This window comes from Camelus dromedarius, chromosome 17 (genome assembly GCF_036321535.1).
Source record: "Camelus dromedarius isolate mCamDro1 chromosome 17, mCamDro1.pat, whole genome shotgun sequence".
Classification (NCBI taxonomy): domain Eukaryota; kingdom Metazoa; phylum Chordata; class Mammalia; order Artiodactyla; family Camelidae; genus Camelus; species Camelus dromedarius.
The window spans coordinates 891,994-904,485 of NC_087452.1; the positions used below are offsets into that span (position 1 = coordinate 891,994).

At 62.5% G+C, this 12,492-nt stretch overlaps 1 protein-coding gene across 1 annotated transcript; it reads right to left on the reverse strand.

The window, feature by feature from the left end:
- Positions 1-258: 258 nt before the first annotated feature.
- TPRA1 (transmembrane protein adipocyte associated 1) lies at positions 259-12,004 on the reverse strand. The gene is made up of 12 exons (XM_064496158.1): positions 11,687-12,004; positions 11,314-11,540; positions 5,416-5,557; positions 5,146-5,278; positions 3,807-3,893; positions 3,649-3,721; positions 3,461-3,540; positions 2,810-2,920; positions 2,638-2,698; positions 2,363-2,465; positions 2,197-2,277; positions 259-890 (listed from the first exon to the last, which is right to left on the reverse strand). The coding sequence occupies exons 3-12, from the start codon at positions 5,538-5,540 to the stop codon at positions 647-649; spliced, it is 1,098 nt and encodes a 365-aa protein (XP_064352228.1). The 5' UTR covers positions 5,541-5,557; positions 11,314-11,540; positions 11,687-12,004; the 3' UTR covers positions 259-646.
- Positions 12,005-12,492: the final 488 nt, after the last annotated feature.

Below are 12,492 nucleotides of genomic sequence, written 5' to 3' on the forward strand. Positions count from 1 at the left end.
AGGCCCAGGGAAAGGGTGGGACCACCGGGTGGAGACACGGTGCTCAGAAGCCCCAGTTCTCCCCACGCCCGGCTCCCCGCTCAGACAGGGCCCCCGGCAGGGATGCGGGGTCCGATCTCTCTCCACCTCCCCAGTAGCCGGTCAGGAGCAAACGCAGGAGCCCCGAGCCTCCCAGGGCTCAGCCTGCAGGGCAGTCACCCTGGCCCTCGGGTCCCAGCCCCAGTCTCCCCACACCTCCATGTCAACACTTTCTGCTCCTTCTGCTCCTTTTCCTTTTTATTAGAAAATAGATCAAGAAAATATACACACTTCAGCCCACCCGGCAGTGGGCTTTGGGGAGGGGGCGGGCCAGACCAGTCCTTGGGGCCCAGGCTGCAGAGAGGGGCCCTCGGCCAATAGAGCCAGACCCAGCCCTGGGACATCAGAGTCTGGGCCAAGTCACCTAGCAGGGCAAGGGCCAGTGGGAGGGGGAGGCGGCCCCCAGCTGGAGCAGGGGTGGCCGAGGGCAGGACAGGCCCACACAGGGCTCCCGCCCACACTCGGTCCTATCCCCTCGTCCTCCTCTGCCGGGCGCTCAGCGCTCCTGGGCCCCCCACCAGCCCGTCCTCCGCTGGCCCCAGTAGACCCTCAGGCCGGGGCAGCCACACTAGGCATTGATAGCCTTCCAGCGCTCGCTGTCCGTGCTGTTGATGCTGCCAGCATGGCAGGGCATGGAAGCCACGTCGTCCAGGTAGGCCACCCCACTGGCCGAGTCGAACTGCGTGCTGGCAGCCCCCGCCGTCTCCAGGCCCTCCCGCCGGGCCACAGCGTAGGGCTGGGGCAGGTGCATGTCTGGTTCCTCAGTCTCATCCACTTGGCATTTGTAGGAGAAGAGGATCTTGGGCTCTGAGCTGGTGGTGAGAGAGGGGCGGGGAGCCCTGCCGTGTGAAACATGGCAGGAAACATGCTAACGGCTGCCCAGTGTCCACCTTGCGAGGTCCCCGTTGGTGCTGGGACTCTGGAGTCCAAAGGGACTTGTTTGGAACTGGCCCTCCCGTTCTGGGCTGTGGGATCCCGGGGAGCAACTGCTCTCTCACTGGACGGCAGGTGGGAGGGGTCCGACCTGGGGAATGGTGGCCCGAAACAGCACCTGTCCAGAGGTCTGGGCGGACAGTGGCCCTGACCTCAGCCCAGCTCTCAGGCCTGCCGTCCTCAGGGTGACTCTGGCGGGGAGAGCTCCACTTCTGATTTACGAAAAGGAGCCAGAGGCCCGGGAGATAAGTGGTGGGCAGGAGATCATGTGCACCGGGGTTGGGGGTCCAACCCAGCACTTCTTACTGCACTCCAAGGCCTTCCCCCAGCCCACCCAGACCTGGCAGGCAGGGGAGGGTGGGTAGAGGCAAAACGCCCGCATTCACCACACCCGAGACCGGGGTCCAACCTCAACCCCATCTCACACACACGCCTCCGAACACACTGCACAAAAATGCACCCCACGCTCAAACAGACACTGGACCCCCCCAACCCTGCTGCCCTCTCCGGCGCCCCCAGAGAATACAAGCTTTGGGGGCTCTGGGCTTTGTGCGTGGGGCCACATAACACCCAGCAGAGCAGGTGCTGGGGGGCAGCTGCTCGCCCAGGGGCAGGCTGGTCTCCCTTTAGATGAAAAGTGCAGGGCAGGTCAGCAGGCCACTCGTGGGAACAGAGCATGTGCCTACGTAGGTTGCGTGTATAATGCATGTGTGTATACACACGTGTGCTTACGTGTATATACATGAGCATGTGTGTATGCACATCCGTGTGGATATACATCTATATGAACAAATACACGTCTGTATGGGAGTGATGTACAAATTCATGTGTGTGTACCTGCATGTGTGTATGTGCACATATATATGTGCATTTAAGTGTGTATCTGTGTGTACATATAGGTATATGTATATGTGTATCCATGTGTACATGAGCGTGTCTGTGCATGGGCGCTTGTGTGTGCGCACGTGTCTGTTCACACGCACGTGCACGTACACACTGCTCCCGCCCAGCCTGAGCGGCCCCGGGATGCTGCAGCGGAGGCTGCGCATGCGCAAGCGGCAGAAGGCGCCCGACAGCAGCCACACGGGGGCGCCCGCGGCCGGGAGGCGGAGGCGGCCAAGCGCCAGCGCGACCTGGACCCACAGCCCGTGGCTCCCCAGTCCCGAGCGTCGCGGGGGGACTCACCCGAAGAAACCCCGCAGGAAGGCCACGTAGATGAGGGGCGCGAAGAAGCTGAAGTAGAGGAAGGTGGTGGCGTCCACGCAGCTGCGGGGAGGGCAGGGGGCGGGTCAGGGCGGCGAGGCTGAGCGGTACCGCCCCCCCCCAGCGGCCCCGCCCGCGGCCCACGTACCAGAGCCCCTCGATGACGTCGGCGCACAGCAGCGCGCTGCCCAGCCCCTGCAGCAGGTTGAGCAGCGCCAGGATGCCCGCGTACACGTAGAAGCTCCTCCGCGCTGCGGGGGGGTGGGGGTGGGGGAGCGCCGTGAGGTCCTGCCCGGTGTCGCCCACCCTGGCCCAGCTGGCCCCCTCCCCCGCCCGACCGCGGCTGTCGGCCCCAGGCCACCCCCGGGCCAACAGCCTGCCCTGTGCCCGGCCCCGCGCCCCTTCCGGTGCCCAGACGCTCACAGGGCAGGGAGATGCGCTCCTTCAGCGGGGTCTTGGGGAGCACGACCACCAGAGAGTAGACCTGCGGAGACACGCGGCGCTGACCAGGACGCAGGGGAGCTCCAGCCCGGGGCCAAGCCCGCTAGCAGGGCAGCCAGGCCCTGTCCCACGGCTCCGGCCACCTGCAGCTCACCAGGAAGAAGAAGCAGGAGCTGACCAGCCAGAACTGGCGGCCGCCGTGCCCGTAAATGTTGAAGTCCTCGGCCGAGAGGTGGGCGTCGGGGTACAGGATCTCCAGTGTGCCCTGCAGCGGGCAGGGGAGGGTCTTACTGGCTCCTCCTGCCACCTGGGCTCCCCACCGCACCAAGTCCCACTCCCACCTGACCCTCCGTTCCCTGCCCTCCCCCTCCCCCAGCTCGTTCTCAGCCGAGAGGTGGGCATCCGGTTACCGGATCTCCAGTGTGCCCTACAGTGGGCAGGGGAGGGCCCCGCTCCCACCTGGCCCTCCATTCGCTGCCCGTCCCCAGCTCCAGCACCCAGAACAGGGAGGCTGAGGGGCAGCCCACAGTCTAGGAAAGGGGGCTCCGGATGCAGGGCTTTCAGCATAGCTTGCAGACCCACGCGCTCCCTGTGCGGGCTGCTTGCTGAAACGGCAGGTTTGCGCTACTGAGTCGGAATTGGGGAGGCCCAGAACCTGCGAGGTTAACCAGCAGGCAGGCGATTCCTTAGCTGCATTCAGCTGAAGACACTGCACCTGATAAGCACTCAGCCCTGATCCTGAGCCAGAAGTTAGTGGATGCCCAGCCTCCGGTGCCCCCGGGGCTGCCCTGTCCCACCTGCGTACCTGGGTGACTGAGTAGGCCAGCGACAGCACCGTGGTGATGGCCAGCACCCGCTTGATGCTCGACTTGCTCTCCAGGTGACCTGGAAGAAACATGCTGCTCAGTCGGCGGGAGCCAGCCCAGCTGACCTTGGCAGGATGGCCCCCAGCCAGGGAGGGGCAGGGAGCACCGGCCCCAGCAGCAGACGCACCAAAGGCAAGGCCCAGGATGACCACGCTCAGCTCGATGGCCAACAGGAAGAAGCGGGTAATCTCCCACAGGATCTGGACACAGAGCAGGCAGAGGGTCAGCCTGGGGCCCGTCGCCCCGCCCCACCACCCAGAACCCTGGTGGCAGGCCTGGCCCCACCTTATCAGCAACGGTCGCAGCATCCGAGGTGCTGACCGTCATGGACACCACGGCCCGGGCAATGCCCACCAGCGCCACCACGAACACCTGGTGAGCAAGAGAGAGGCTAGGGTGGGGCTTCTGGGCCTGCTCACCACACCCTGCGTCTGCAGGAGACCTTGACTCCTCAGGAAGGATGGACACAGGGAGGACGCAGGTGTGGCAGAGTGCCTGTGCTTGTTAGCTGTCAGCCTGGTACGCATCCCCTTCCTCTGGTAACAGCCTCATTCCTTCTCCCATTGCTCCCCCATAACATGGGGGGGTGCTGGCCACACCACTGCTGCTTCAGGGACTGGCCTGTGACCCAGGGGTGGACACAGCATATTCAAATCCTCTGGTTTGGGGATGGCGTGGGACCCCAGGGAGTCCAGTGCAAGCCATACCCAGGACATGAAGCTCAGCCGCTGGGAAAGGAGGCTGCGGGGAGGGGAGGGCAGAGACTGCCAGAGACGGGGCCCGAGAGACGCCAGGCCAGCAGGGAGACAGACAGCACCCCGTGACCCCGCCATGCCTGACGCCTGGGACTTGTCAGTTTTTGTCAGTACTTCCTCTCTGGCTTCTCTGAGCTTAAGTTCAGTTTTCTGACACACAAAACCAAAGGGCCCAGACTTGTACACTCTGTCCTTTGTGCCTTGAAAACTGTGTCCAACCTCAGGGAGGCTGACAGCACTCGGGTCACATGCCCACCGTGTGCCAGGCCCCTCGGGGCTGGAGCTCTGTGTGGGCATCACACCGAGGGGCACTGAGGCACAGAGAGGCCAAGCCACTGGCCCAAGGTCATTCAGCACAGCCGGGTGTCAGAATGCAGTGGGCATTTCCCCACCCAGCATCTATTCCCCTTTTCTCTATTGAGGCTTCCCCAGTTTTCCTCCTGGGACCACCATCCCCCTCAGTTCATATGGTCTGGCTGAGCTGACCCCACCCTCCCAACTCCAAAGTGCCCCTTTCCCTGGTAGTCACAGTGACTGGCTCGGGGATGAACAGGGGCTCCAAGGTGGGCCACTCAGAGGGAATTCCAGGCCTACACTGCACCACCAGGAAAGAGGTGCTCTTCTGCTGGAGTTGGCGGGGAGGCAGGATGTTAGCTCAGGCTGCTCTTTTCTGCCTTTGATACCATCGGGGGAACCTTCATCTGAGATAAGGCCAGAGAACAGAGATGCAGAGACAGAGTCCTAATGACATTAATCCTCTGGATCCAGCCATACCTGAAGCTGGTTTTTCATTCAGAGGCAGTTTATCATTCCCTTTTTTGCTCAAGCCACTTGGAGTTGGGTGTTCTGTTGAACTGGAATGAACTCACCAGGATATAGAAGGTGATGAAGATGGGGCTAGAGGTGACTCGAATCTTGGCCCGGGCAAACGGAAGCTTCCAGAGCAGGAAGATGAAGAAGAGCACATTGGGGATGAGCAGCAGAAGGTCCCAGTACCGGACCCTAGCAGGTGGGTACAGAAGGCAGCTCACTGGTGAGGTTGCGTCTGCCCCCGCCCCACCTGTCTCTCTCTCTTTCTCTCTCTCACACACACGCATGCGGACCCAGGAAGTCCCTCTCCCACAGCCAGCCCGCCTCACCTCGAGGTGCCGATGTCCTCATAGAGCAGCAGCAGACAGCCGTGCGGCACGCTGATGTTGGGCGCCAGGGGCGGAGGCAGCGCTGTGCTCCCATTGGGCCCAGCCTCCTCCTCCAGGATGCCCATCCCGCCAGCAGCCAGCCCTGCAGGGTGAAAGCCACCACATCAGCGGCACAGGGGCCGTGTGGCCTGGGCCTCTGGGTCTCGGGCTCGCTACCCAGCATGCGGGAGGTGGGTGTGGGGCCCCCACACGTCACAACCCACTCAGCCGACAGGGGCCAGTCCTTTGTCTTGGACTCTGTCTCGTGACCCCAAACAATAAAGGCCGCCCTCAATGACTGAACAGTCTGCATGCCAGGCACAGCAGCACGTGCTACTGGGCACTGCCCAGCTAGCGCCTCCAGTCCTGGGGGCAGGGTCGAGGAGCTGGGTTCAGGGAGCCTGACCTCCTTGTCCTCGCTGGAACGGGGTTAAGGACAGGGTCCGCCGTGGGAGGTGGTGCAGGCCTAGGAACCGTGCACACCCCAGGGGGACCTTCGGCCCTGCCCGCCTCTGCTGCCACCTAGAAAGGCAGACACAAGTGGAGGGGACACTGCCCTGTGCCCGGAGGAGGCACGGGACATTTCCAAGTGGAGGGGAGGCAGAAGGGCTGGGTTTTCAAGGTGACTGAGAATGAGAGGTCAGGAGTCCAGCCTGGAGGACAGGAGAGCTGGGGTTGGGGCCCTGGGAGCCGCCCCGGTCAGCTGAGGTGGGTTCTGGGGCCACGGGGTCCTCAGGGCAGTGGCAGAGGAGTGGGGCCGCACTGACTGACAGCAGCAGCCTGTCTGCGGGGAGCTCGGGGCCGAGCAGCAGGACGTAACACATGCTGGCATTTAAAACTGTGAACAGACTGGGCCTTGTGACCCGGTGCCCCCACTTCCAGGCACGGTCATGACAGCCCCGGGCACAGATCAGCCCAAGTGTCACCGTCAGCAGAACACCCACACCGATGGTGGCATCCGCGGGAACAGTGGATCACTGCCCAGAAACAAAAAGATCAAGCCCTGCATGGGGGTGACATGGAGGGCCTGGCAGCCAGGATGGCGAGCCGGGGCAGGCCAGGTGTGGACGTGCGGTCCGAGTCCGGCAGAGACTGGGGAGGGCGGAGGGCACACCGGCTCCAGTTCCGGGGGCCTGGGGAGCACACGTGCCGCAGTTCGTGGGGCCACACACCTATGATTCCAGCCCTTTTCTGTGTGGGTTTTACAAAAGGAAAAGATGGGTTCCATTCCCACACTGAGAGCAGGGGTCTCCTGTTCAGCCAGGGGCAGCCCCACCTTTCCTGGCAGAAGGGACCTGCAGCAGGACCCAGGCCCCCGCTGCCACTGCCATCCCCCCAAACCCCCCAACAGCAGCAGGCCCAAGGCGGGGGCCACGGGGGCCGCAGGACAGCTCCCCTCGTGGCCGGGCTGGGGAATGTCAGTGCCTCAGAAAGGGTGGGGCGACCCCCAGGCAGGTAGACAGAGACCTGGGGCCTCAGAACTCTCCATCCTTCTCTGCAACAGGCCTCTGCCTGGCTCTGGGATCACGTCCCCAACGGCACACCAACGACAGAAAGTATTAAACAGGAGAACCTACACCTGACACATAGTTGGGTCCAAGGGAAAAAGCTGGCCTCTGTCCGGTTCCCTCACTCAGGCTTTTCTACCAGCGCTGACCTTGCCGAGCTCTGGCTGTGAGCCAGGACGGGTCCAGATGCCGGGACACACCTGCCCTCTCGGGGCCTCCATTCCCCGAGGGGAGGATGACAGCCAGCACCAACACCCATACTTAGAAAGCAAACTTCTAGAGATAAGTGCTAAAGAGAAAACAGGAGTGAGACAGAATTCCATTGGCTGGAATATGGATGTGATGGTGGGAGCAACAGCAGCTACCTTGGACCACAAGACACAAGCCCACACTGAGGATGACAGAGCGGTAACAGAGAAGGTGTCTGGGTTTCAGGCTCATCCTGGACAGCTTACACACAGACAGTCGTGTAGCAGACAGAAGTAATCTTCTACCCTGATATCCTGGCCTTTGTTTCATCAGGGCCAGGTTGTCAGACAAGGTGACACTTGAAAGGAGATCTAAATAACTGAATGGAGCCGTACTGGGGGAAATCTGGACAGAGACCATCTCAGGGTGAAGACAGCAGTGAAGGCAAAGGCCATGGGGCAGAAACAGTCTGGGCTTGTTGAAAGGGCAAAAAGCAGCCTGGAAGAGACGAGAATGGGGGCGGGGCAGGTCAACCCAGGACGCCTGACCACTGGCACTGGCACCGCGGTCTCACTCAGTGCAGTGTGATTGTGGGGGGACGGGGCGCCACTCCCACACAGAGGGGCTGCCATGGAGAGCACACTGAAGCAGGGAGGCCGAGGAGTGCCAGGCCACTGTGGACAGTGACTGGTGGTGGCAGTGGGAATGGAGGGGAGGGATCTGGGATCCCTTGGGGAGGAGGGGACAGTGGGATGGGTGGACAGACACATGCAGGGGTGAGGGAAGAGCAGGGAGCCTCTGGGCGCTCTGCTGTGGCGAGGCCGGCACTGCGGATGGTGTCCCTGCACCACTGCTCTCTGCCTTGCTAACAAGATGCTCCTTTGTTGCAGGACCCTCCTTGGTGCCCTGTGTTCAGGCAGAGGACCCTCCCCAGTGCCAGCTGAGTCTCAGTTACAGTAAGCCAGCAATTTTGGGGGGAGAGGGGTGTGGAGCAGCACCGGGCACCTCAGCAGGGTGCAGGGTGCCCGTCTGACACAGAGACGGGGTCCAGGCTGCCAGATGCCCTGCAGCATGTGGACAGCCCTCCCCTTCCCCAGCAGGGCCCCCGCTCTCCTCCCTGTCACTGGTTCAGGCAAGCATGTGGGGTGCCGTGGGGGGGGGTCTCCTGAGAAAAGGCAGACACCCTCAAGGACTAAGGCCTCTCCTCTGCACCTCTGTGTGGCTGCTGATGTGCAATGCCCAGACGGTGGCCTCCTGCACCCCTGCTGACCACCCACCACCCTGGGCAGGATGCTCACAGCTGCCAGTGGCCTGAGACAGTGACTGAGAAGTGACTGTGAGTTGCAAGACAGATTACACGGCCCCCTCCTCCGCTCCCCACTCTCTGTGGAGCAAACTGCTGGTCCCAGCAGCCCAGCAGTGGCTCTGGTCAAGGACCGAGTCTCAAGCAGCCCTGGCAGGAACAGAGCTGGGGTACAGGCCAAGCAGCCACGAGGAAGCCGGAGAAGCCAGTGTGGACGAGTGAGGTCAGGGGTTAGGGGGGCTTCTCTTCGCTTCACCTGTCCAGCACCCCACTTTCCTGTGGGGGAACCTCAGCACCCCCAGTCTGCAACCACAAGGTTTGGGTACAGCTGACTCCACCCCTCCACGACTCCAGGGAATGTGCACATTGGAGTCCCACATGGAAATAAAGCCAACACAGGAACACAGGTGAGAGACAGATGGAAATAGATCCTGGAAATAGCTCCTCCCATGAGCCCCTGGATCCAGCCACACCTGAAGTCAGCATCCACCCCACTCCACCCCACCCCACCCCCAGGCCAGATTTTTCAGTTATAAAATCTAACAAATTCCCTTTTCTGCTTAAGCCAGTTTGACTCGGAGCTGGGCAGACCTTGGTTGTGCTTCTGGCTCTGCCAAGTACTTCGTGTGACCTTGGGTGAGTCATTTCCCCTCCCTGAATGGCACAGGAAAATAACACCTACCTAACAAGGTTGCTGTAAGGCTCAAACAAGACCAGGGAAGTGCGTGGTCTACAAAAGGACACACACACAAAGGTAACTGCTGCTTTTCTTCCCAGAAGAGGGTCTGTGGGGCTGGGGGGAGGATTTGGTTCATGGGGGTCCAGGCCCACTTGCTCTAGAGTCTGAGGTGAGGAAGGAGTGTCAGCTGCTCTCCCTTCGCCAGACTCCTGCTAATTCCATAATAACAGCAGAGAGCACTGATGCTCACGGGCCCTGCCACCCTGAGAGAGCGGTACTTACATCATCGCCCTGAACAAAGCCCAGGGCTGGGCAGCCACCTGCCAGGCCTGTAGCCTAGGCCCCTAATTGGCAACTTGCCAGGGGCCCTTCTCACGCCTCAGTTTCTCCACCTGTAGCTGGGGGCCTGGGGCTGGATCCAGAGTCACATGCTGGTAACAGCACGTTTAGGGGGGACAGGGCCGGGTGTGGGGCTGAGGGTTCGCATCCCTGAGGCCCTCCCCACTGGCACTGCTGCTCTGTGGGCCTCCAGACCACAAACTGCAGCGGCACCAGAATTGCCACTGTGTGTCAAGGCTTGTAAAATAACGGAAGCAGTGAGAAAAATACCACAGCACCCCCTTCCTTTGTGCAGACAGGGCCCAGGGCTTTCCCCAGGTAGCCTACTGAGCCGCCACACCGGCCCAGAAGAGAGGGCACTGTTACTGCCCCATATGCTGGAGGGAGAAGCGGTTGGGAGGGGTTAGGTCTGTGGCTCCATATTCTCCTCCCTGGACCACGGGTGAGCTCCTGGCCTTGTGGGCAGAAGCCCGGGCAGTGACAAAGTAAGGGGTCTGCAGGCTCAGGAAGGAGAGGACAGTGGGAGGGCAGGCTGAGGGCAGGGGAGGAAGGCATGAAGCCCAAGCCACAGGGATGGGGAAGGAGATTCTCAGAGGGGGAGTTCCTGGGATGCCGAGTGTCCTGGGGCAGCCCCAGGCCTACCTCCGGGACCAGGGAAACTGGGGCAGACTGTTTCCTCCACCTGGGAGGGACTCTCCTGACCTCACTAACATTCCAGAGGCCACCTTCCCACCCACCGCCCACAGTGGGGCCTCCACCTCCCTCCCTCTGTGGCCAGCCTGCAGGCAGGATGCCAACTTGGCTAGGATCATGCGTGCTGGACCCGTGCAAGCCCCTGGACAAGGAGGGCCTTCCCCTCTCTGGGCCTCTGCTTTCTGGTCTCTCATCTGTGCAGTGGGGCTGACCACGCCTGGCCCAGCCACTGGCCGGGGAACCTGGGGTAAACAGACAGCCCTGAGCAGAGGAGGGCCTGCTGCTGAAGCACCCCTCAGTGCTTCCGGCGTGAGCTGGTTGCTGAGCTTGAAAACTCTGGAACCAAAACAGGATGAGGAAACCTCCCTAGGTCAGAGGCTAACCCCTTATCCTTCAGCCTTAGGGATAGGGGGAGAGGGACACTGCCAGAAGCCCCCAGGGGGAAGGCCAGCGGTGGGCCCTCCCCTAGGCCTTCAAGGCCCAACCTGATCTGCCCCCTGCCTGCTGCCCTGCTGATGCCCTTCCACTCTGCAGCTCATCTTTCATCTTGTTCAAGCTACTGTGCTATTTCTACCTCAGGGCCTTTGTGCCTGCTCTTCCCCAGCCTTGTCTCACCATTCAGGCCACTTCCTCCGAGGAGCCCTCCTTGACCACCCCTGTGTGTGTTTGAAGGGGTCCTCGCTGTGTGTTTGTGTTTGTGGGCTGTCTGGCCCAGGCGTGCTCATGACCCAGTCTCCTGGAACCACAAACTGTTGGGAGTGGATAGATGAATGTTCCGCAGAATGCAGCCGAGCCCTTCTGGTGAGTGGGGAACCCCACAGACCCTTCCGTCCTGCTCAGCGAGGTCAGGTCACTGCGCTCCCCTTTCCAGTGTCCCCCCACCCCCACCCCCACCCCCTTGGGCCCCGCGGAGGCGGAGGCGGCCTGTAGATGGGGCTCGGGCCACTCGCAGGGACGTATTCCTGCACAACCTCAAGTGCAGAGTCCGCAAGCCCGGCCGACCCAGGACACCAGGACCCCGGCCCTCTGCGCCTCCAGCCTGCATCTGGGAGGGAGGGTCGCTTCGGGCTGCAGGAGCGGGCAGGCGGGTCGAGGGTTCCCGGGATCCGCTCCCGCAGCTGGAGCAAGAGGGAGGGTCCCCTCCTTACCTGAGGCCCCGGCCGCCCATCCGCCGCCGGGCGCGGACCCCGCAAGGCCGCGGGACTCGGACTCCAGCGCCCGGGCCGGGCAGGGGATCGTCGCGCAAGAGGCGCCCGCGGCCGTCCCCCGCAGACAGGGCGGGCAGGGAGGGAGACGCGGTCGGGCCCGACTCCGCGCGGCCCTTCCCGGCAGCGGCGACCCGGAAGGCTGGCGAGTCCTTTTCGTTCCGCCAAAACTGCAAAACAGCCACCGTCCCTACTCGCGGCGCGCAGGCCCGCCCCCAGCCCGCAGCGACCTATAGGAAGGGGGCAACGCCGAAAAGAGGGCGCTCGCAGCGTGAGGGGCCAATCAGATGCCCAGGGGGCGGGGCTGCCGGCCGACCTCTTAAAGGGACATCGCGCGGGCAGCGAAGAGACGGAAAGCGGCAGTCTCACCCGGAAGGGGGTCAGACGAAGGCCGAGGCTGGGGACGCCTACTTTTCCGTGTCCGCGGCTGTCCGCCACCAGCTCGGCCCCTCCGTCCTCACTCCCGCCGCTGGCAGGCGAGCGCCCGGGTAGTAGCCTCCGCTGCGGCCGCAGGCCTGGTGACCTCTGGTCCGGGGGACAAGCCCCACCCCGGCGCGTACGCCGTGCACCTGCCCACGCGGCCACGGCCACCGCGGTGCTGCGCACCCTCCGCGTCGCGGCAGCCCTGCAGGGTGGCTGTCATTCGTCGCATTTCACGGAGGAGGAACATGAGGCTAGGACGTTAAGCACTTGCTTAAAGCCACACTACCAAGAAGTGACAAAACCCAGACCCGGAGGTTTGGCCCGCCTTCTCTCATCTCCTACTAAAACGTGTCTCCAGGCAGCCTCCTCCGGGAAACCTTCCCGGATTGCCCTTTCTTGCCCTCCCAGCGTCTCCGCTGTGTTCACTCTTCCCTGCCTCGGTCCTGTACAGTCTGGCTGCTCCTGCCTCTCCGTCCTTGTCCCTCCCATACGCTCCTTTCTCGGTGCTCAAGTCACACTGCTCTCTGTCTCTTTTTCTTGAATGCACCAAGCTTATTCCTGCCTGCAGGTCTGCACCTGTCCCTGCCTCCCTGGTGCCTGTCATGTGGCCCCCTCCTACGTGACACCCTAGCCAAAGTAGCTGTTCAGTCTCTGTCACATGAAGCCCTTTGATTTCTTTCCCAGTGTTACCCAAAATCT

Bases quoted from the DNA above. Each gene is read 5' to 3' on its own strand.
- TPRA1 (XM_064496158.1), bottom strand. From the start codon at position 5,540: ATGGGCATCCTGGAGGAGGAGGCTGGGCCCAATGGGAGCACAGCGCTG. The intron at 3,541-3,648 runs GTGCGTCTGCTG...TGTTTCTTCCAG, and splicing joins CATCCTGGGCCTTGCCTTTG to GTCACCTGGAGAGCAAGTCG. The intron at 2,699-2,809 runs GTGAGCTGCAGG...GTGTCTCCGCAG, and splicing joins GCTCCTGCTTCTTCTTCCTG to GTCTACTCTCTGGTGGTCGT.